Source organism: Drosophila busckii, chromosome 2L, assembly GCF_011750605.1.
Source record: "Drosophila busckii strain San Diego stock center, stock number 13000-0081.31 chromosome 2L, ASM1175060v1, whole genome shotgun sequence".
Classification (NCBI taxonomy): domain Eukaryota; kingdom Metazoa; phylum Arthropoda; class Insecta; order Diptera; family Drosophilidae; genus Drosophila; species Drosophila busckii.
In genome coordinates this window covers 7,425,906-7,451,072 of record NC_046604.1, presented here as the reverse complement: position 1 = coordinate 7,451,072, position 25,167 = coordinate 7,425,906, and the positions used below count along the sequence as shown (strand labels likewise).

Sequence of the window (25,167 nt, the reverse complement as noted above, 5' to 3'; positions counted from 1 at the left end):
CAGTTATGATGAGCGCGCGTTTTTCAGCTTCATAATTAACGTGCTGGAGTGTAAAATTTTTTATTGCATACTTAGCGGAGCAGCCGTGTATGAGCATACACATGTGCCATCCTCTGCTTTCTCTCTCTCTCTCTTTCTCTCTGTCTCGCAAGCATATATTGATGCTCGTTAGGGGCAGAACACACTACACCAGGCACAACGAGAATTCACACTCACACACACACACACAGTTAGACGAGCATACAAAACACGCGAACTGAAACTTACGCTCGCTTGCACATTCATCACACGGCTCAGCACGCGGCATGCCAACACTCATGCAGGTTGGCTACAAACAGACACTCATACCCATGAGATACTTTCATCAATGGCAGCAGCAGCAGCAGCATTGGCTTTTCTAGTGAAATTTTCCAAGTTGATAATTTAATTTTCAATTTTCGTGCCTGCGTCTAATTTGAGAATTTCACCTTGGCAACTTTTAGCTGTGCATTCAGAGCAGATAACCAACCAACAAGCCCAGCGACCCCTTTGTCTACATTCTCTCACACACACACACACACACACACTACTCTCTAAGCGAATGGCCGACAATGCTGAAAGTGCATTTTGAGCTTTTGATTCGCATATGTGCGTCAATCTTTTGATGCTGTTGCCCAGGGTTTGGAAATTGCTATAACTTTTTAAAAGCATTTGTAAATGTTCTAAATGAATTTTCACAACACAACACAACGCGTAAAATATTGCTGTTTTGCTTATGTACAACCACTTGAAAGGTTTGCCTTTATAATTTGCGTATATTAAAAGCACAAGCAAGTTCAAAATTGTTATGAGACGCTATATACATATTTGTTATATATGGTATTTTTCATTGGTAATTGTGATCTTTGTGCGCTAGCTTGAGATAAGAACTCAATGGGAAATATCTACGTGAAAGCATTGCGAGCGCTATTAGCCGTTATTTATTTTTACATGCAGAGTGCTTTATATTTTTTGGCTAGATAAGAAAGCAATTCAAAACAAACTCAGTAACGAAACGAACGGAAAAGAGTGTACTTGAAATCTATAAGAAATTTCAATATGCAAAGCAAACGTATTAAAGTTGTAGAATCAAATAATGTGGTATGCCAATTGGAAATGAATTTTACATTAACATGTTATGTTCAGTAGTTCGGTAGTAGTGTGGAGTATTGAGTATTTAGAATTGTTGTGGATTAAAATACAAGGTATAAAAATTAGTTAAGGTTAGGATTTTAAATACATATATGGTACATATAAAAGAAATTTGAAATTGCAACCTTGTTGTTAGTACTGAATCTATCGTATCTCTACTTCCGGTTTCCGCTGGCATCGATTTGCTAAAAAATAGCCTAGCAAGATTGTCTAACCTCGCGCTAACCACCAGTGGCGATTTTTCCGAGTGCTCAGACATATCTGAGTTATCTTGCTCCGAGCTCGCCGAACGATTGCTGCAAATAGAAGGACGCGGCAGATGACGCACGAGTTAGGGAATTGTGGTTGTTGTTGTTGTTGGGCAAAATTTTGGGAGAGAATGGGATAAAAAAGAAATCAAGACGCACAAAATGTTGAAAATTATTAAGCAAATGTGAATTCATATATATAAAAATTGTTGTTGTGTTTGTGTCGAAATTAGTTACAAAGTACAATAATATAAATTTTTGTTAAATATTTTTGTTGCATTAACGAAGCTTTGAAATGACACGTAAACATAAAAATAGAAATATTCAAATAAAAAATAAGTGAAATTTGTGCAATTACGAGTACGCGCTATTCATGGCGTATACTTAATTAGCACTCATGAGCACTGCTGTGCCCAAGCTTTAGCTTTGCTCTCTACACACATACACACATATGTGACACACTCACACACGCATACACACACACACACTTATATGCTGAGGAGCTGCAGTTGTTGTCAGCTTTGCTTAGAGTTGCTCTTGATACTCACCTACTGTAGATTTGGCGTCGATTGGCCGCTGTCAACGCCGAGACATCAAACTCTATGGCCGAGTTGGAGCGTTTCAGTCCGTTCGCCTTGTGCAGCTTCTTCATAATGTGTTTCACTTTCCTGATGCATTTACAATAACAACAATTGCGTTTTTGTTTTGTTTGTGAGGTAAATTTAAACTGTGATTCGATTGATATTGAGAAGCAAACATTTGACATTCGACAAGTATTTTGGAAGATTTGGAATTATAGGGACTCTAATGAGCCCAATTGTGTCAATAATATTTTGAATGATAGTGTATTATTATAGAAATTTTACTCGACTCTTTTTCGCTTCTCAATATCAATATCCATAATTAGTCAGACTCACTTATCGGGCATGGGAGGTCTGACAAACGGATCGTGTCCGGTTACAGCGCCAGCGCGATTATCAAGTCGCTGCTGCTGGGCAGCCTTGTTGAATTTGAACATGGTGAATGATTTCTTGGCGCTGGCCACCTCGCAGACGCGCACAATGATCTTGCGGCTGCTCTTGAAGACCGTGTTCAGTGTCTTGTAGACTAGAATGGAGACGGACTTTGAGGCGTGTGGGTGACTGTGGTGGTGGTGCGTGTGCAAGTGCGAGTTTGCCGTTGGCTGCTGCTGGGGCAGTGGGGTGGGCAGGGATTGCTGCTGCTTCAGTTGATGCACTGCAGCATGCGGCGACGACGACGTCGATGATTGTGATCGGGTGATGACTTTCTGTACTGCGGACTGTAGAGGCTTCGGCTGCTGTGGCAGTTGCCGTTGATGTTGTTGTTGTTGTTGTTGTTGTAGCTGCTGTTGCCGGCAGCCAATGATGAGCTCCTGCTCCTGGAGCGCGCACGCGTTGACTTCACTGCAAGTGTCCTGTGTGCCCAATAACAAGTGTGTGTGGTTGTTGTCATTGTTCATTGTTGTTGTTGTTGTTGTTGATTGTTGGGTGTTGGTGGTTATTTTGTTATTAAATCATTTTGTGTGTGACGAACAAAAGTTGAGTTTTTTTGATTCGAAAAGAAATAGAAAGAAAAAGATACATTCATAGTTTAATAAAATTGTTTTGTTGTTGGCGGGGCGGACGCTTTGTAGAAACACAGCAACAAAAGGGAGTTGATAACAAACGAGAACTGACCAAAGCGTGAGATCGTGTAAACTAAGGAAATCAAATACTTAAAATATTTAATTATATTATACGAAGCGTGTCCAATTGGCAGGCCCCGTTGTGTACTAAGAATTGCACACATTACAAATTGCCGAGCTCAATTGCAGTTCAAATCAGCAATCGATAAAAATGCTTATGGTGTGTGTATATGTGTATGTGATTGCGTATGTGTATGTGTTGGTGTCCATATGTGTAAATAACTTGCCGTAAATGAGAGATTCGCTTTGCGCTATGACAATCACAAAAGCATTTGCCAAGACCCTCCTTGAGCTCGAGCGCGACAAACTGAAGACCTTTAAGCCAATCGAAATGATAACTAATAATAAAATATGCCAATATGCGTGATAATTGAAAGCCAGTTTAAATTAACAATAAAAACATGCAGTATTTGCATACGCAAATGCAATTTACTAAACTAATGTCAGCCAATACTTGCAATTAAATTTTGTTATTTCTTTAAAAGCGTTTTTAATCTAATGCAAATTTACTTAAATTGCGTGGAATGCCAAACCAAATAAAATGAAAATTGCATTATGTGTGTATGTGTTAAAATGTTGCCAATTTATTTTGGGTTTTTCTTTTAATTCTTTTTTTGGTTTGAGAGCAAATAAAGTTTATTGAATAAAACATTGTTCAGTTGTAGGCAGTTTGCTTGGGTGATTTGATTTTTGCTTTTTGCTTGACTACGCGTAATTTGCTTTTTAGCCTTGGCATTTATAGCTTCAAGCAATTTGGCAAATTTACCTACCGATCGCGCAAACAACAAAGTTTGCAACAGTCCAATGCACCACACCTAAATCTGAGAGTTTGATTGTAATCAATTAGTCGCATACTATAAAAGAATATACATAGTTGTGAAAGTGGAGAGGTCAAGTAAGAGATTGATATTAAGGTCAAAGTATCGCTCAGATCTGCTATATGAAACTCTGCTTAACTTAACGTTAAATATTGTTTTAAAATCATATTGTCAATTATGACGTTGATTAAAAGTATTTAGATTGATTATTAATTAGGCACTGCCTAATGCGTTTCCTGTATTAAGCTTTTAAACCAAATAATGTTGTTATAAGATTTTTTTTAAATTATTTCCAGTAATTGGGTATTCCATGATCTTTTGTCAAATCGAATACAGAAAATAGCTCGGATCAGAGACTAGAATGTTTGTTCTGACGCGTTTAGTAGATGGTACCGTTTTCGAGTTATTTGACTTATATGTTAATATTCAAGCTATATATATATATGGAAGGCCAGCCTTCTTATTGTTTGATACTTGCGCCCTGTTCTCTTAAAACAATCTCTTCTATCTTTCATACTCGTATAGCCTCGATTCGTAACGAAAGTAAGTAAATGTATACAAATCAATTTTTCGTTCATTATTGAATAATAAAATAGACTGCTCTACAGCTTTCATAGATATTGCTAATCTCCTATTAAGCCTTGAGTATGCTTCATTCATACATTCATTACCCACAGAATAAAAGGAAGCGATTCGATTGATAAGCGACTGTAGCCAGGAAATTGCCTGTCTGGTCGGCAAAAATTTGAACATTGGGCTTGGTGAGTTGAAGATAAATTGTAGGCAAGGCATACACAAAGATTTGAGCGGCAGGCGAGCTAAGGCAGAGCTTCTTTTATTTAATTTAATAAACAAATTTGCCAACTCCCAGTTATGTTAATAGGAAAGTTAGAGCTGCGTCTTTTATTATACTTGCCCTCGCAATTAGTTAGTGATTTATTTTCATTTATTCGAGAACAGTCAGTAGCTGTATGTCGTGTAATTAAAATGCCAGCGTAAAGTACAATTTTTGTAATTGAAAACTCAAATGTTATGTGCTGGGGCTTCCGCAAAGTTTTGTTGTGTTAATTAAAAGCGAAAGCCGAAAAGAAGCAACTTCTCTCGTACGAGAGCTAAACTTTTTGTGTGAGCGTAAGCAAACACAACGAGTGTGAGCATTTGCTCAATGCTATGGCAACAAAGTCAACGCGTGTAGTTCAACGAAAGTCCTTCACACGAATAACCACAGCGAGCAGTAACAGCAACAGCGACAACAAAAACAAAAACAAGAGCGTGTAACAATGGTAAGAACTTTAATGGACGCTTAAATAAATCATACGCCCCGTTTGCCGCACGCCAAAAACCCACCAAATCGCTGTTAGTGCGTTCTGCTGTTTGCTGTGTTTACCAGTGACATTGAGCTGAGTTACTTGCTTGCCACATGGCTTTTAACATGTGCCTCGTACACTTCTGTGTGTGTGTGTGTCTGTCGTGTTGTGGCCCCTGCAGCGTCTTTGCCATTTGTCTAATTGTCTAAATTCTAATTTTACACTTTCGCACACTTCTGTGTGTGTTCTTGATTCAATCGCATTTGATTTGTTTTTTTGTTTTTATTTTGGCACACTAGACCCACCTGCTAACCAACCCCACCCCACCCCACCCTCTAACTATAATTTATATATCTAATCAGCTCGACTTGCGCCATGCCATTGCCATTTGCTTTGCTAGTCTTATTGATTTTCTTTTGTGTGCTGTCTGTCTTCGTTTTTTGTTGTGTGTGCGTCTTGAGTACCACCCCTCCCCACACCCCTGCTGGGCTATTATATGTCAGCAAAATTGCAAATCAATGCATGTATATAATATAAGTATGCATGTGTATTTTTAGGCGCTGTTATTGTAATTGCAGAAATCGCTTAGACAGTCAGTGCTATGACATACGAGTTTATATCCATTTCGATTATTGCATTATCCTGTCACTTTGCTGTAGCTACTATTGCAAATTAAATTGTCAATTTGTTGCTGGCACGAAGACGCAACCTAAATGAAAACGCGATTTGCGGAGCGGCAGGTCTAAGGACTAACGAGCAAGCGGACTATTGAGTAACTAGCAGTCAACTCAGCTATCAATATTATTACAGTTACTGTTATTGTTATAAGCCATAACAGTTATTGTTGTAGATAATATCGCTTCAAGTTAATTAATTTCAATTGTCTCGTGAGTGTGTGTGTGTGTGTGTGTGTGTGGCATTAATCGGGATTAGTTGAAATGTACACAACATTAATGCCCATTCAACATTCGTTGATAAGCGTAAGCCGACCTTAGTCATGCTGTTTAATAATGAGTAGCATTTGTAATTGGCACAAGCTCATTATTTATTTACTTATTTATAAATTCTCAATTGCTCGCCTGATCAAGTGAACCTTATGGCGCTGGCAAATGATATTTTGATGGTGGCATGCAGACACTTAGCAGCTACAAAATCAGAAATCTCATTTACTTTAGCCTGCTGCTTAATTTGAAATGCAACACTTGACACTTGGAGACATGCACCTGGTCGTGGTCGTGGCTCTTATGCCATCTTCAGCGGCGCCTGCTTCGTTTATAAGCGCCTCATTTATTCATAATGAATATTTAAGCAGTTCAAGTACATTTCATTAGCGAAAAACTTTACAACGCGTTAATCAAAATGTCACTTGCTGTGTGCCGAGCCACGCGAAATAGTAAAAAAATAACTAAAACGTTGTCGCTCTCTAAACACGCACAAGTATTTCTTCTTTCTTATTTTATTATTTTCAATTTTATCGCTTAAGGAGCTAGGTGCGGAGCGATATGGAAACGCGGCCACGTTGCTTGTCGGTTCGTCAGTTAATGAAGGTAGAATTCGAAAATCGTTTCGGTTAAAGCGAAAAGTATGAAATTCTTTTTTATTCCAGTCCAAAGCGACGACCAACGCGTCTCGTCGGTGTGTCTAGCTACTTTATTTAAATGTGTGCGTGTTAAGAGTGTATGTGTGTTCCGATTGCGTGCTCATATCAGGCTAGTCTGGGCTACGTCGCTTTTTGTTTGCACTGGCTCTCCGGGTCTGTTGGCCCATACATGCGCCCCTCTCTAACTGGATTATAAAAATTGATTTTTAATTTTTATGACATTTTTCAACTGACTCAGTTTGTTGCGGCGACGCCGACCCCTGTCGCCTACTGTTCCATATTTTTGCTCGTCTTCGACCTTTTCGTCAACCACCTTGCTAGAATCAGGCCCGCCCTTTACCTCGGCTTGTTGAACTTGCCATGTCAGCTTGTTTGGTTAGTGAATGGGATAACAATCTGTAATTTACCGTGGTTCAGTCTCACGAGTGCTTTTCGTAAGCCAACTTGCAATAATTAAGCCAACATTTATTTTACTTTATTGACTCTGACAGCAAACAACAGAACTGTTAATAACAGGGAAGTAAATTTACCTTGGTTGAAAGTTGAAATTTGTTGCCACCAATTTAAATCTAAGATTTAAATATATATATTTGGACATATTTCTTTTAAAATACTTTGACAGATAATAATAACGAAAATAATTTAGCTCCAGGTCTACGGAGTCTAATGTATCATATAATCACTCAGAAAAGATAAAGATATAGCAGGCCTGCTTATGATATTTAAGTATTTAGCCAAAAAATTTACATATCGTTATAAGGCGGATAACAAATAAAAGCACAGAAAACAAGAAATATTTGCTTTTATTTTCAGAGCATTTGATTTCAATTTCACCCTAAAACATATACATTTCTTCTTGAATATTTTTGCACCACTGTGCCAAGTCTGTCAAACAACTAGGGGGTGGCAAATAATCGCGCTGACCACTTCATGACACATTAATCATGACCCGCTCAACGACTATTCACCTAAGCTGCTGACCAGCCGCGGTAGAACCCCAAACCAGCAACACACACACACATACACAGATATACAAATAAATGTGAGTGTGTGTGTGCTTTGAGTTTTGTATGCAAATATTTCAGTTTGTCTGTGAGCTGGTTTGTTTGTTTCCCATCTGTGCGGCTCCATATGGAAATTGGAAAATTTTCTATACGTACAGCGAACATATAAATATGCATATATATATATATATCAAGTATACGACGCGTTGGCCTTTAGCCTAGCGAAATAGATAGAAGCAAATGAAATAAAATGCCAGCAACGGGAATCCAAACACAAACACACACATGGGCACACACATACACATACAAATATGGAGGCACATCGGCACTGAGGCATGCCAGTTGGCAGTTGTCCTTTTGTGCGTTTGTCCTTTAATAAATTGATGGGTGTGTATGTGTGTGAGTGTGAGTGTGAGTGCGAGTGAGAGTGCGAGTGTGTGTTGGCGGGGACGTACTGGCGCCAACCATCGTAATAGGCCCCTCGGCCATTGCTGTTAGTGGCCACCGCACCCGCACCCGCACCCGACCCTTAGTCGCTCTTGTTTCGCCTGTGGACAACTTGAATGTCAACTGCGTCATGCTTGGGTAGTTAGTTTTTGCTGCCGCTGTTGTTGTTGTTGTTGTTGCTGTTGTTGTATTTAGGGGCCTGGTAGCTACTTCCAGTGACCTTGTATCATTAACTTAATTGCTCGCCAGCCAGTCCAATTGCCGACTTGAATTATTCAGATAGCTTAGAGCTTCTGCTAGTGGCAAAGTCTTTGTCTTTGCTAATGTCGCACAGACGGAGCTCAGTGCCTCTGTTGTCGCTGTCTCTTGAATGCACTGCTAAAAATCCCAAACACAAAGCGCGCACACACACACATACAGACGCACCCCACGTGGCTCATACTGATATACAAATGTAGTCAGAGTCATAGGCTTTTGTCATCCGCTTTTGCCGGCACGTTGTCTGCCCCTAAACTTTGACAGTCACGTGCTGCGCGGCTTAGCGCGATGACAATTTAAACATTTCTCTTGAAAACAAATAACAACAAGAAGAACAGAAACTAAGCAACGTTTTCACAACGTTTGAGCTTTGACGCTCTAATTGGATAACGTTAGTTTCTCATATATTTCATATGCATACAAGTATTTCACAATCTCTATACATACCTGCATCGTCGTATCCAATATGAAATGACTACGATACCACCTAGTAAGAGACCTCCAAACGCACACCAAAATAGTGTCTGCAATAGAGTGGAATGAAGTGAAAGCCATTAGGGTATATGAGTGAATATTGTGTATGGCATATAGAACGATTTGCTCACGCTATGTTTATTTTTATGTGTAAATTAAATGCGTGTGATTGATGGTCGTTAATGACAAACTCTCGGTTCAAGAGCTCAAGGCAAAGGTTAAGGGCTGCTTTGCTTGGCAGCTACACTGAGCGAAAGAATTGCTTGCCAGACAAAGTTCTTTGAACCACCTAATTTCGGTAATTGAAGAGCGATTATTTGTCTGCGTGTAGAGTTTGATTGAAAAAGGTCTCATCCAAGTTAGCTGGCAGACTTTTCAATGTTCGACACAGCGAGCGAGCATCATCAATTTTGCAGCTGGCTTATGTCAATTGCATTGGCATTTTGGGTCAGATCGAGGCCAGTTCTTTGACGTGGCCAATAGAAATGTGTTGGAATCTGTCGATTCAGTCGAGCGGCCTGCCTAATGATTTATGGACATGCCGGACACAGATAACCATGTCAGGTTGCAGCAGCATCATAAAGCAAAATGCCAAAGCAGACACACACTCGAGCCTCGAGCCGAGCACTTAATTAAACGGTCCGCAGCTTTGCCAATGCGCTTGAAATTCCTTTTCAAAAGCAAAGAGCATGCAAATTTCACATGTCAGCGTGTGCCGCGACAATTTGTAATTTTCCAACGATTTCAAACACAATCAAATTCTATTGTCAGCTGCTTTCAGTGCTCTGTTCTGTTCCTTTTTGGACGCTAACCAGCGTTAGCGAAGTTCTGCCCGCATTTGGCAGCCTGCCAATGTGAATAGAGACTCTGCGGCGTCAGCTTTTCTTTTTTGTATTTTTGCATCAACTGCTGCACCACAGCTTTTGGCTGAGAGTTTAATGGCGCCATAATTGTGGGAAGTTCGCCAATCTCAATCGAGCTGTCTCGCAAATTATTATGGCATAAAAACAAAATGTGTGAAATGTGAATGGTGTGAGCTGTAAAGTAAAGTTCAAGGCTTTAAGGTATATCACTTACAATCCAGTAGTGTGTTTCAGTTGGTTTGCTTGGATTCAGTTGCATCGCACGTTACTTTCATCTATGCACGTCACAGTGGGTTTGCTGCAATAGAAACAGAAAACATTGAAGATGTAACAACCAAGTTGATTTTGTGTTGGACTTGGACTTATTTTGATTATTTTGCGCTATGCATCTTTACGCCAGTTAGAGTTAATTTTACTTAATTTGAATTACAGAATCTATAAAAAGCAATACCTTATTATTATATAGAATTATAAACCGGACTTTTCGAATTCTTGAATTCTTGAGTTAAATTGTTTCATTAATCGATTAAGCCCGAGAGGCTCTAATCATCAATCAAGCACAAATATATATAAGCTAAACAAGTCAGTAAGATTATCTTTCATGGCATATTACGAATATAGAATCTTCCTGCAAACTCTACGAACAAGGTTTGAACCAAAACATTTTTTAAAAATTAAACGTAGTAGAGTAGCTATTTATGAATTTGGAGAGGATAATTATTGCATCGGGCTGCCGGATTATTGCTCAATATTTATAAATATATCAAAAGCGTACGTTCTCGATAAGAACTGGCAGGTTATTCTGTTTGATGCTCTCACCAGTAAGCCCTATAAGCTGGCACTGTTTTGGGTCATAAAAGTTTTGTACGCTACGAAGAGGCGGAAGCTAAACTTATAACAAAGTCAACCTATTTAAAACGCCATCGAAGTTTAGGCATCCTTCAGCATAATTTTAAGGCAGTGAACCCCTCCAACTTATTTGCTATCCTCGACGCAGCAACGTTACGTACTCTCATCTTCTTCACTCCTCTATCAGTTCGGCGGGTCAGACCGCATAGTCACCCTATATACATACAAAATCTATACCATTATCTGTCGCACTATAGCGTATTTTGGGATAAACCACTTGTCAACAACAATGTAGCTAAATCAATTGAATATTAATACTCAATCGTGTAATGAGTGCACCAAAGGCTTTTGTAATTTGGTATAAATACAATGCGAATGTCATGAGAGGCATAAAAAGCATTGGTTACAAAAGCGTCGCTCTCTCGTCGCACTCGTCTGAAAGCACTTTAACTATTTACTAAATCATAATAGTAGTCGTTAATATTAAAACACGAGCAACGATTTTGTAAAAAGAATAACAGCTCTAAGCTGGGAGTATCTTTAAAAATCTAAAACACAAACTGCTGTTATAATTGTTTCGAAGAAACATATATATATAGTATTGTTCAATATATTTTATTTTTATTTATCCAAGTGAAATATAATCACGTAAGCAGCTGTTCGCAGTGCCAGCACATCCAATCATTAGCGTCGTAAGTAATGAAAACGACCATTTACTATGCCATATTAATGTCTACATCAATGGCCTGGTGTTTGCACACATTTCTTAGATTTGCTTCCATAAATATAATTGCTGGCATGTAAGCAATGGTGCCAATGCTTGCTGACTGTGTGGGCCGAGAGTTTGGCTTTCCTCATCGAATTTCAAGAGCACTTTGTTTTACAGCAAGCTGTCCAGTCCAGCATTAGTCGATGTGTTTGATTAGCGAGAAGTGGGGCGTTGCTTTTGCAATTATCATCCTGGGACCGAGGCAAATATGACAGCCGATTCAAGGGCAAAGTGGGGCTTGTGGGTGGGGACTCGCGAAACTTGGCTTTACTTTCGTTTGGCATTTGTTTCAAAGGAGCTTTGGTGTTGATGGGCCCAGCAAATGGCAAACTGTTGATTTAGACTCCGAAATGCCAGTCATGCTTTCAGTTTCGTGTCGTGTTGCCTGGCACGCGCCTGAACTTTGAACTTTTCGGCACCGACAGATGCTGCTGCCACCCAAAAGGAACGTGGGTGATTTCTGGGAAATATATGTATATATATGCAGATATATATCTGCAGCTGTTAAGCATTTAAACAACAGCATCGTGTATTTTGACTAATTTTACGGCAGTTTACAGCGCAGCTAAGCCCCAAGAGTTAATGGCCAAAGCTAATAGACTGAAAATGGTAATTACTGTGGTTCAACTTGGCTTAAGTTTGCCTGCAAGCCCAAGGTAGTTTCTAGAGCTTTAAGCTTAATCGATTTGCCTGAAATTTGCATTTTCAACTTGATTTCTTGGAAAATGTATGCACAGGGCGGTGTAACAGTAAAAGTGGAATTTTTAACTGCAGATTTAGTAGAATATGTTAAAATGTCAAGTGAAAGTTTAAAATGATTTTGGTAAATGCATTTGTAAGATTTATCATATTGAGTACTTACAAGATATGAAAGAAAAGAACAAAAAATTTTGTTTAAATTTGAAGAATATTTTCCTATTGCCTAAAATTAGTTTTTAGTGCATCCAGATTACAATAATTGAATATCCCATATCTTTAATTTTTCTGTCAAGTTTTAAGACAAAGGTTATTCGTTATTTTTAAGCTTTTGAATTAATAATTACAGCATTACTTACAATCAGACTAGAGACTGGGAGTCAGAGAATTCGTTCATCATCATTAATTGTGTGCTAGAGCAATAATCAGAGAATGTCTTCCCCTCAAATTTAACACTGGCAGCAATTGTAAAATATTTCAGCTGTTAAATTGCACACATTTCAAACGAGCTGTTGAATTCCAACGAAATTACCCAGCTGGCAGTTTACAGCAGGTAAATAAGCTGCTGAAAAGAGCTTCAATTGTGTGAAGTTTCCAGCATATGGTGGTAAATTAACAAGTTGGTTTTTATAGCAGCGCATTAAGAGTCGGGAGTAGTCCAATAAAAATGCCAGAGCTGTGACATCGAAAAAGCAATCACACACACACATGTATGTATGTATGGAATGTAGCCAAACGACTTGCAAGTTGTCGTGTCACGTTGATGGCAAGTAAATTACTCATACGCAGCGTCAGCTGGAAAATTGACAGCAGCAAGTGCAGTTGACCAAAAGCCACACACACACAGCACACATGCTCTGGTGGGTTCATTTATCAACACTTGGCGCCCATATCATCGGCGTGCCTCACGTCGCCTCGCTGTCACAAGCCAAATCAAGGTGCTTTTTTGCTTGCTTCTTTTTTTGATTGACTTTACTTGGGCTAGACAAAGTTGCGCCGAGTGTTTGCTGAGCGGCTTTTGCGTGCAAAACTTATAATTTCGTCATCAAGTGTTTCGTCAGCAAATGCGTGTGCCTGGTATGTGGGCGTGGCGGTGCGCATTGTTGTTGCCATAAATTATAAGGACATTACACATAAATGTTTAGTTAATAACATTAATTAACGCCAAAGTGCGTGCGCATCAAATTGCCTGCATTAGGTATTAAAGCTTAATTACAGTTAGGAAGCTCAGAAACGAAAGAAATACGGTCACTTACAAATTAATTTTTTTTGAATTAAAATTGTTGTTACTGCACATGAAAATCAACATAATTATTAGTAAAATGTAAGTTTCATTCAATTGTATTAAATATAATAAAAATTATATTTAAAGAAACTGACTTGGTCTATAGAATAAGTTGGAATTAGCTTCTATATCCTTGATCTGGGCAATCAGATGTAATGCCTAATTTAATTAGTTATTAACTATTATTTGTTATTATAAGCGCTTCTCGGTGAAGTGTAATGGGCGACATTTGTTGCAACATTTTGTGCCAATGGCAATGACATTGGCAAGGGCCAAAGCGTAAATGGGCGGAAGGCATCGAGACAAAGAATAATGTGTGAAATGTAATGTGTGTGAAATGAAAACAAATCTCGTTTAGTCTTTTGCTCAGTTTCGCACAAGTCAGCGCTGCAAATGGACAGTTACTGTTACAAAAAAGTACGTATACGCCATGTATGGCATACAATTCAAACTAAGCAGTCTCATATGCCACAGTTATCAAAGTGAGTGCATTTTGTAAGCGATTAGAAAAGTACTGAGCAAACTAAATGCAAATAATGTTGATTAAAAAATGCGTTTCAATTCCGATTGTTTTCGCATTGCACATTGAAAGTACAATCAATACAATTGATTGCTGTCAAAGCTGAAATGCCAAAGAAAAACAAAAACAAAAACAAAACCTGTATGCAAGGTAACAGCAATAGCACAAAGGCAAGACAAAGAATAGGAAATAAACATGTTAAGGTAACAGGGAAGAGAAAACGCAATTGAAAATGCTTTCAATACTCGCTCAGCTTTGTGAGCTGGCAGTTGGAATAAACGCATTGTCAGCAGGCAGCTGGGGCAGGTCAAGTCTGTTGATAAGATGGCCACTCCAATGGGGGCACTCAGCTGCGCTGCAGGCGATAACAGCTCTTGGGGTGGGGAGACGGCCGCTCATAAAAATCGAAATGTCAATTTAGAGCGCAATTTTATTTTGTTGAACAACTCGCGCCGGTAATGGGCAACGTGCTAATGACATAAACCGGGCACGGATATGAAAACTCAAATTCATTTCGCCGTAGCGTGACCGGCACTTTGCACTCGCCCAGGACCCGTTCCTGCTGTTGTTGTCCGTCCGTCCGTCCGTCCGTAACCACAACAGCTGCCGGACGTAATAAAAGCTACGTAGAGTGAAGCGCAAAAGCGACATTGAAGTAGCGCATGCACCGGAAGATGCCTGCCCCTTCCCCTGCCCTGCCCCGCCCACCTCTAGCCAGCCCTTGTTGAGCCACTGCCTTGACTAATCAGCGGTCATCAACATGAAAATGTTCGACCATTGTATACAGTGCACGCTCGGCTTGTTTCCCACATGGCGCATTGTTTGTGCTAGTCCTTGTATGCACTCGTTATATTTATTACGGGCTGAGGTAGCATGGTGACAGCTGCTCCTGGCCACCTGTCGCCCACCCAACCATCGATTTGACAGGTTGTCCGCGCAATTTTGGCATTTCGCAAAATTTACGGTCTGTTTGATTGCACAACTTGTGTTTCGCTTCTCTATTTAGTAAAACAGTTGCGCTTGACCTTTTGCACAAATGCAAATCAAGTTTGATAACATTAAGATTATATTTTAACGAGTAGCAACAGAGTTAAGTTTAGCATTGCTTGACATCAGCATTAGTTTGAGTTGAGTTGAGTTGAGTTTGAGTTTTCAATGTAGAAATTTTATAAATTGCATTCCCGACTCGTTTCTACTTTATTATTATAATTTTCAGAACATTATTTATGCATTTATCGCAAATAAATTACGCCCACAATTCTAAACTGTCCCTTTCCTTTGAAAGGATAAATAAATTCGGAAATATTTAAATAAAAATATTTCATATAGACAGCGGGAGGCGCTTGCTGACGCAACATGCGAACGTAGCTGCTGGCGTTGCAGTAAGCGTCGCTGCTGGCGCTACAGAAAAACGTGATATAAGGCGTAAGCTGGCAAGTGTGTGTATTGAGTGTGTCAAAGTGTATCCAAAAGTTTGCTACGCTCAACTTTAATCCGTTCTTGTTTATCTTAGACACTTAGCAAATAGCAAAAAGAATAAGCGATTTATCTGGTATTAATATTAATGAGATGTGAGCTTTGAAGTTTTAATTTTTAATTTTTTTCTTTTTCGAAATCTTAATGTAAATTGTGTTTGCAGCTACATCCAGCTTTTATAATAAAACTTAACAGCCCTTTTCTTATACATCATATTTTAGTTTTATTAGTTACAAATCAAAATTTATTCAGGATACAAAAATGTGTTAAATGCATGTTGCTCACTCTTTTCGGCCTTGTCTTTTTTATTTCCTTTGTAAAATCAATTGAATATGCAAGCAAACTCTACCTACTTCAGCTTTAATTTGATGCATTTACCAACGAAAAGTGGCCAATGTGGCCAGCCACAAACTTAGAATGGACACTACACAGTCTGTACCATTTATAGTGAGTATCAACTATCCATTAATATTTTATATGAGGCCGGTACAAATTATAGATAGAGAGTTGTGTTCAATTCCGGATTTCTGCTCAATAATATTTTCTTTTTACCAATATTATGCTTTCTGTTGGCCAAGTATGAAATATTATTTGTTAAATTTGATTTTGCTCACTCTGAGCCACAAACACGTAAACACAAACGTGATGTATAAACATATATAGCCATATCGATAACGTGAATTCGAACTGTGCAAACAAAGTGTTGATCAAAGTGTTGATCAAATTTATTTTTATTAAAATGTCAACTCATGCCGCTGGCGCGCTCTGTTTTGGCGTCCTGTGCTTGGCTGCTAGTTGTCCTTGCTAAAGTTTATTTTTCTCTTGGTTGTTTTTGTCGGAGCAGCAAATTGAATTCGAGAGAAATCTCTTTGAGTTGAGTTTGATGCCCAATGTGTGCGCGTCTCACACATTTTTATTATTTTATGCCGAGACCAAAAAAAAATAAACTCAAACCTGCCCCAACCCAGCCCAACACGCGTGTCCATTGCTCAGGGCTAAGACAGTTGGTTGTTGCTTTTGTTCGTCAAAATTGAAAAGTTGCCCATGGCATGCACACTGGATGTGCACTGACGTCCAAAGCAAAGTAGAATATATAAACTTGAGTTGAAGTGTATTTCTTGGCAAGAAAGTTCTAGATTTATGCAAATCCATGTTGTACATTGCTGAACTTTTTTGGTCAAAGTTTGTCATAACTTATACTTGTTACTGGCTGCATATTTGCTGGCTGCTCTGCTATCCCGTACACTATTTGTTATGCACTCGTTTTGCATTCGAAAATGTTGGCCCAGTTTGCTCGCTCGCTTGCCCAACGGCTTTTGATTTGAACGCAGGAACGGAGAATATAATGCGACCGACTGTGAAAAATATTTACATATATAGTATTTAGTATTTAATTTGCGAGTGTTGCAAGGACAACAGCTGGCTACAGCTCGTCCCTGACATGCATAAATATTTTCAGAAAGCACGCTCAGTTGCCCCGTTTCTCGGTTTGTCCGCTTTCTCCGCTTTCTGCGTTTTCTGCTATGGCGCATGCCGGTAAAGAGATTAATTACCCAAATCCGGCTGACAGTTAACACATTTCCTGTCAGCAGCGCGCTCAGTTAATTAGCCAAGTAGACACACCAGCAACACACACACACAAAGCAACGCTAAATTAAAAGCATAAAGCTAAATCTAACTCATAGGGTTCGGCGACTGAACTAAACCGCTGACGTCAATGGGCCCAGCATGTAGCATAGGCAATCGCATGTTTGGATGGGTTGAGTATGCCATACTTGAAGCCTACAGGCTACCACTTGGTCAGCACAATGGGCAATTAGAATAACGTTCACCACACTCATTGTTGGCCATTGTACTAACCACAAAGTGATGCGGCAAGCGGGGACCAAGCAGAGTCTTTGATTATTTATGTGCAAATGTCCATCAAAGATGTTGACAGTTGTCAGCGCTTTTGTTTAACATGTCAGCGTTGCCAACAAATAACAACTAAAAAAAATAAATAAAAATGAAAAGGGACCAAAGCAATTACGCGCTGGAATTGCAGCCACAGACATCACATAATAGAGAATACTAATTACAGTTGATTGATAAGCAGACGCTGCTTCATTCATTAGGCACTGCAATTCAGCTGAGTGTGCTAAATAATTGGCAAGAGCTAATAGCAGCTGGTAACCTAATTAAATAAAATAGTAATTATAAAAATACAGTTAAAGCAGTAATTTTAATTCGATTTGCAATTGAAGTTCAAATCAAATGCAATTAAACTGATTTAAGTCGCTTACTGAATATATAAACTTCCCTTTCATATCCAATACGACCTTTAAATTTAATGTTGGTCAATATATCGAAACTAGCGATATTTAAAAGATATAAGCAAGAAAAAAACAAGTGGAAATCGATAAGTTTAATGAACACATTTCAGTTATATTCAGTTCGATAACCCACTAAGTATCCGAAGTTAACAAAACGGCTGTTAAAATTTTAAAGCTTTAGCATGTGAGTTTGGCTTAGTTCAGGTCCGCCACATGTTGTTACAAAATCACAGCGATTTACATATGATTAAAGGTCGACACTCAAACACACACACACAAACATAATCAATTTGTGCCGTGAACAAAAGCGACGCACGTAAATCACTCAAAATAGCCACAAACACATTTAACATACAAAGGTGTTATGGTTGCTCATAGCGTAACCGATTAATAAGGTCGCATATTGTAAATGATTAATGATTGCATCTGTTATTGTGTCCTTTCAATTTGGCCTTGGTGGCCAACTAATTTGTTTTTGACTAACACGCGGCGTATGCATAATTTAATTACGCATACGTTTAAGCTAACCTAATACGCTTATATCTTATACAGTCAGTCTCTCGTGCCGGAATATAGAGACTTAGAAACTGCCTGCTGGTTTGCTTGTAGATAATCTTTGGTTGCGGGTTTTGTTTGCTTGGCGCCGTCTTGGCAATCAATTTCCTCAGCTCAGCATAGATTTTGACTAAGAAAATGACGAGACGTTTATCTTAATTTTCGTGGCCGCAATTCGTCAACTGGAGTATATCTGTGTGTTGGTGGCTTTTGCTTATAAATTGTGTATGCGGCTAACTGCTTAAATAGCTGGCTATTAACGAAGCAAGCGCTTGGCCTGGTTGTAAAATCATAAGCAACGAAAATTACTAATGCAATGAATGCGCGCTAAAGTCATAAAAGTGGCATAAAAATGCGCATTTAAATGCGGCGCGAATGGGGCAGACAGAAAGAGAGCAAAGGAGAGAAGAGCGCAAGCGAATTACCTGCTAAGCCAACGATAAGACAGAGACAGATATATAGAGATGGCACTAGTTACAGAGTTGAGTGCAGGCTAATGTCATTTAGCAGGATTATGCAAAATACATGCAGTTTCACTTCTTACTTGTGTGTGTGTGTGTGTGTGTGCATTGGGGGCGGATGTGTACTGTGCTCTCGGCTATTATCTTGTGGATAAGTAATTAAGCTAGAAATTACAATAAAACTAACTCATTTACATATGCGCCATTTTGTGTGTGTCTGTGTGCGTGTGTTTGCCATTTTATTTGCCTTGCCCTGCTGACCGATTCGACAGCAACATAAACATAAAGATAGAGGCTAAGCTATTATGTATGTATGTATGTGCCCCCGATGCGCTTAAGCTGCATTCGGCCACTTTCCTGGCCTGCAGTTAGCTTTGTCTACACTACCCAACAAATATTGAGGCTCTTATGCATGCAGGCAAGCGGATGTTGGTTCTGCGGTTGTGGTTAAAGCCCCTTAACCACAAGTCCATACACATACCAGTTCTTGGTTGTCTGCTTCTTCAATCATCCAATTAGATAAAATAGAGGAGGTAGTATTAAGGTGAAAAGTAAGAGTAAATGGAGTAAGAGTTTAGTAATTAATCCAATTAAGCAAACATATTTGGACATGATGGTAAAATCCATAAAATTGACATTGTGCATATGAAAATCATGGCGATAAAACTTATTTATTATCATAATAATATTAACAAAAACCTTTTAAAAGAATTGCTTCGTTTAGTTATTGTTATTAATATATTAGTAGACATCAGATCAGCTTTGGAGTTATAGTCAATTGCATAGAGTACATTAAGGGTGTCTTATTCAAGTGGCCTGGAGTGTATGTAAAGATTTGTATGAAAATCTTCGGCTTTATTAATTTGTTGCATACTTCAAGGCGCTGCTCAAAATTCATAATTTGCATACGCCGTGTTTGCTAAGCTATCGTGATGTTTTAATTATATATTAGCAAGCCAAACAAAGCCAAGCAAATCCCACTGCTGGTCAACAAAAAAAATAAATAAAAATAAAAAGAAAGCAAGCAAGCCATAAACGTTGATTACGGCCACCAGGTCGATTGACACCGCAGGAGTCCAAGCAGCACAGCAACAGCAGAAGCCGCTGATAAAAGCGAAAGAGGCACAGCAAGGCCGTGAGTATGCAAAGCGAAAGCCACAAAAGGACAATTTGTGTCCATTAGCTGTTAAGCCATAGCGACAGGCCACAAGAAAAACAACCACAGCAACGACAACAACAACAACAACAACAGCAACCATAAAAACAAGAAAGAAAATAATAATAATATTGTCATAATAATGTCGTCAGTTGTGCACCTGCCAACTAAGCCATTCAACTGTTGATATTTCAGCAGCAGCAGCAGCAGCAACAACAACAGTAAACTTGGCAAGGCAAAAGCCAATAATTAAATGAAAGTTTCAGCAAATTCAGCTGGTCAACTGAGGGGCAGTCTATTTGCATGCAACGTAACGGGAAATGTTAATTTCAAATGCGCAACATATTTAGGCTATAATTATACGCATGTGTGTGTTTGCTTTTTTCCTCTGCATGTGGTGGTGTAATTGAGTTTGCAGCAAAATTTGCAAATGTTTGCTGTCAATATAAAACGGAAATGCAATTTGTACTCTGCACTTTGAGGGGCGGAAGCGGAAGTTGTACAATTAGCAAAAACAAATGCCTAATGCATATGCATTAACATTTATTAAAAGAGCACTTAAATAATATAGTCTGTTCTAGGGTGTCCAGCTGGATTTCGATTCTGGAAAAATATCATTCCAAGTTTTATTCCAACTTATCTCAATTAGTATCAGGATTATAAATCCACATTAAACCAACCCAATATCAGCTTCGAACTCGACACAGATTTCCCCTTTTGTGGGTGTGGGGTACATTTTATTTGCATTTAGATTTCAAACTTAAGATTTGTGACTTAAGCCAATATAAATAAATAGTAAAATAATTTTTAAAAATTGTCTGCATTCTCTTACTTTTTAAAGCATACAAAGCAGACTATACATATATATAGATTATTTGGTATATTTATATCTATATTTATTTTGTTCACTTAACCTCTTTTAATTTGCTGCTCGTCTGTGCTTTGACAAACAAAAATACTTGTTTAATCTACATACAAAGTACTTACCACACATTCAAGCAGTTAGTTAAACAACTTGTGTTAAAAGAATATTCTAATTAAAGCAACAGTCATGATAGTCAAGCATACAAATTGCTAACATAGAGTGAATGACTGGCCCTGCAATTCATTTAAAAGTTTGCATAAATTATAAATTTTTATGTGAGCAAGCAAACATGCTGTCAATATGTTGACACAAGCAATTAGCATATTTAGCTCTAAGCTGACAAGTTTAAGCGTTGACATAGCATCAACTGTGAGTCCTTTAAATGCACAGATGTAAGTCCTATATTAGCAACGTTTGTGCGGCTTCTGATAAGACATAAAAGTTGTGAACTTATTCATAAAATTGAAAAGGTAAAAAGTTGTTTAGCAGCGCAATTTATTAAATATTTTTGACATTTTTTTTATCAAGCCAAATCTTTATTTAAATTTTGCTGGCTCACATGAACGTGCATTTTATTGCCTGGCATTTTGTTAAGTGTCAGGCAATAGATATATCACTTGACTTTGATTTTCAATTTGCGTTGGCAAAATGGCAAACGTAATTGTTATATGGAATTTATGGGTGGCAAGTTACGAAACAGGTGGCTTGGGCTGGAGCCAAATAACTTTTGACCTTTAAGCTTGTAACGCACGTCAAGGGCTTTTGCCATGGGTTTCAAATGGCCCATAAATAATTATACTAAAGCATAGTTGATAAAAGTTTTGCTCACTCTCTCTCTCTCTTCTCTCTCTCTCCTCTTGGCTTTAAAGGACACATCTCAGCGTTATAAACTCCCAGGCTGTTGTGTATTTAAATGAGCTTTAATAGCACATTAGTATGCTTGTATAAACAGGCGCCCGCACTCCCACTAAAGGCTCGGAGCAAGAATTCTGTGGTCAACTTTGACCTTTTTGCATGTCTAAGCGCAAGGCGAAATGAGCAAACAATTCGAAAGCAGTTACAAGCAGTTGGTCTCGCTTGTTTTTGTTTTTCTTATTTTTGTTTTGATGTTCTTGTTGTTGTTGTTGTTGTAGTGCTAGTGTGTTTGTTTTGGCGCCTAAATATGTAGGCGTAACGACTGGGTGGCGCTCCTAGTAGCAATAACAAAAAATAAAGAGAAAATGTTAAAGGCTAAACCAACAAATTTCTTAACAGCGCCACGCATAAATCAGATAAAAAACATACCCACTGAATAAGAATATAGCGGTCATTTACTTTAACATTTTATCCCATATTCTTTATTTTATTTCTCTATATTTGTGCCTATATTAGTGCAGGACTAGTCCAAATGGGACTCATTTGCAGTATAGGAAGCTAAGTAATTTTAATAATTTCCCTATTTCATATTTTATCATATTTGATGCTAGTCATAAGAAATTGTAATATTTCTATTACATAAGTGCATTTACCCAATTTGGCGTATTAAATATAATAATATTTCCTATTTATTTTCTTATGGGAGTATGGAATCTAATCAAAGTTTCCTTGACTTTGTTAACACAGGGTATATAGTTTAGCAATTTGCTGTGGCTTGCGATTTTACTGATTGAATGGCCAGCTCCTTGCATAAGCAACTTGTAAGCAGTTTTGGACATCTGTCCCTAGTGGGCAGCGCTAATCCCTTGAGTAGTTTGCCTGGGAACATTTATAAATAGCCTGGCTGGCAAGTAACTAAGACGCCTGAGCTAAAAGTAAAATGTGTTATATGTCAAATATTACGCATACGCAGTGTTTTGCGCTCAGGCGTGGCGTACACATAATTAGCATAAATATCATAAAAATGCTTGCGCCTACGACGCCGGCGACACTCGGGCGCGTCAATGTGGTTCGTTTCTATATAGAGGAGTCTGTCTTTTGTCTTTATTTTTATGCTTTTGGGCGCCTATCGATCCAACTTTGCCGCGCAACTTAGCAATCAAAATAAACATGGAAATCAAATCAAGGAATCCAAAGTGAAAAGGCAAAATAACAAAAGCAAAAAGCAGCCATTAAGCAAAGTGAAATCAAATAAAATTGTTTGCTTGCCGCTCTTCAACTAAAAGTTAGACGCATAGACAGACAAGCTACTAAAAATGCTTAACTCATTATTCGTTTGCGTAGTTGCGTAGTTTCAGCACAAAACTAAAAAGTAACATTTCGTGTGCCTTACCCAACGCAAAAGCTCGTTTTGGCCGGCGGCACTTTTACGTGCGTTTACGGGTGTGTCCTCCGTCCTTGGGCGCCAATGCACTTCAATTGAAATTCTAGCCAAATGGCATTCAAAGTATTTAAAGCGCGTCAGCAGTTGCGTCGATTGCAATTTAACTGTCTCATTAGAAGTAATAGAAGCAGTTTCGCTTGGAGCGCAGCTGCACAATTGCTGCAGAGAGTGTATGAACTAGTCTAGCTTGGCGTTGTTACACAGTGCGTATACGTAATGCGCTGTTATAATGCTGGGGTAAGACAAAGAAAATTGCTGGGAGTTTTTTACGTTCTGTGGGAATTTCTAAGAAGTGGCTAGGGCAACATTCTAAAAATATAAATTTCTACGCGTAACAATAAAATATAATCAATAATCCGTGGTATAACAAAAAGCTATTGTTACATTTGGATTTTACAAGGGCCATGAGCAAAAGCGTGCAATAATTTGCTTATGCCAAGACAAACAATTGAATTTATTTTAATTTTAAAATCAATTACCCGTCCCCCCAATAAATCTCAATTCTCTGATTTATGTGCATATAAATCTAACTGCTGCAATTAGGTCACATTAGGCTATTGTTGTAATCTCACCTGTAACCAAGGCAGAAACGTTTAGTGGGAACCGCCTTAAGAAACTAGCGGTAGATGTCGGTTATAATTCTAATTGAATTTGATGGATTTGCCGTTGTTGCTTGTTGGCTGTTGCACTTTCAGTTGAGTTCAAAATTCGCGATTGTTTTTAACACTCACACAGGCACAAACAGTTATTAAGGCTCAATAGTTATTAGAAGCTGTTGGGTAAAGATTTGCGACAGATGCGGTCAGTTGCTCTCGCGCGACTGAAGCCAAAACTCAAAAGGCGCTTCGTGTGCAACTTGGTGCACGACTGACTGAATCCTGTTCGTGAAGGTATTTTGGTGCTTCGTCCTGTCGTCTTGCTTCGTTGAAGGCAACTGAGCAAAGCAATTTCGGTTCGGCTCTGGGACTGGGCCAATGGGCCAAGTGCGAGCGCAGCGAAAGCACCAGAACAACAACAACAAGAGACAGTAATAAGCGAAAGCGAAATGAGAAAAGAATGCCTAAATTATTTATTGCATTTAGAATGTATGTACAGGTATTTTAAGAACAAGCGAAACAGCTAGCAACACGGACAACTCGGACTCGGACACACAGATTTAATTTAATTTTAAATTAATCCAACTATAACTAACATTAAGCGCGTTACGATGCGCGGCAAAGTTTAAAGAGAGAGTAAAAAGTTGACGTCCACTCCGCTGTGTGACTCGAACTGAATTGAAAAGTTGAGCGCTTTTGAATTGACTGCCTGGCTGGTGTGGAATACGCTCGCGGTTTCTTCTCAAGTGCCGACATTTGATGTTCTCGCTGCTTCTCAGCGTTCTGTAAACTTTATATTTCCATTGACACCCTTTCCCCCAAAAAAAAAAGAACAACAAAAAAACAACAATAATCAACTGCACATGGCTTGCCTGTGCTTGTGCTCCCAGCGGCTGTTTCACTTTCATTTTGTTCACAACAGCTCTCCACTCTCACTCCGCTCTCGCTCGCGGCTCGCTATCCTTCAGCTGTTTTGCATTTGGCGTGTTCAGCTTGCCACAGAAATATAACAACAATAAGCTTTCCCTATGCTTCAAACTTTTTGTCACACATTTGACAATTTTGTCACTCAGCTGTTTATTGGCATTTTCTTTGCCGTGCTGCTCACACTCGGCGGCCTTAGTTGCAGTCCGATGAGAGCATTGTGCACGTTTAGTAATGGGAAATTTTACTAAAAATAGATCCATTTTCACATAAAACTGTAATGTATACATATGGAATTATTAAACAAACAGACAATATCTAGACTTTACTTCATATGTCGCACTTTGTCAATCACTTAAATAAATAGTTCAATTAATTTATTCAAGTATTATTTCGAGCTGTTTACATCAACATACACTTACGGTATAGAATTGTCTATAGAGAGCGACTGAGAGCGAGCTTGCTGCACTTCCAGTGCTGAAAGCTTTTGGCACCGCAAGCTTTTTGGCA

The 25,167-nt window shown here is 38.7% G+C and overlaps 1 protein-coding gene across 7 annotated transcripts in view; it reads right to left on the bottom strand.

Moving 5' to 3' along the window:
* The window catches only part of LOC108607704 (slowpoke-binding protein), a 35,719-nt gene extending 11,320 nt beyond the window's left edge, over positions 1-24,399 (bottom strand). For 2 of the 7 annotated variants that reach the window (XM_017998698.2, XM_017998704.2), the window contains exons 1-4: positions 9,005-9,075; positions 2,336-2,853; positions 1,967-2,086; positions 1,296-1,466 (exon numbers count right to left, since the gene is read on the bottom strand). In XM_017998698.2, the coding sequence (XP_017854187.2) occupies positions 1,296-1,466; positions 1,967-2,086; positions 2,336-2,853; positions 9,005-9,010 (815 nt within the window). In that variant the 5' untranslated portion in view covers positions 9,011-9,075. Of the gene's footprint in view, positions 1-1,295; positions 1,467-1,966; positions 2,087-2,335; positions 2,854-3,893; positions 3,939-9,004; positions 9,082-10,108; positions 10,193-23,709; positions 23,910-24,329 lie in introns of those variants that run through there. The other 5 variants (XM_017998700.2, XM_017998705.2, XM_017998702.2 and 2 more) reach the window with 4 other exon arrangements.
* Between the last annotated feature and the right edge of the window lie 768 nt (positions 24,400-25,167).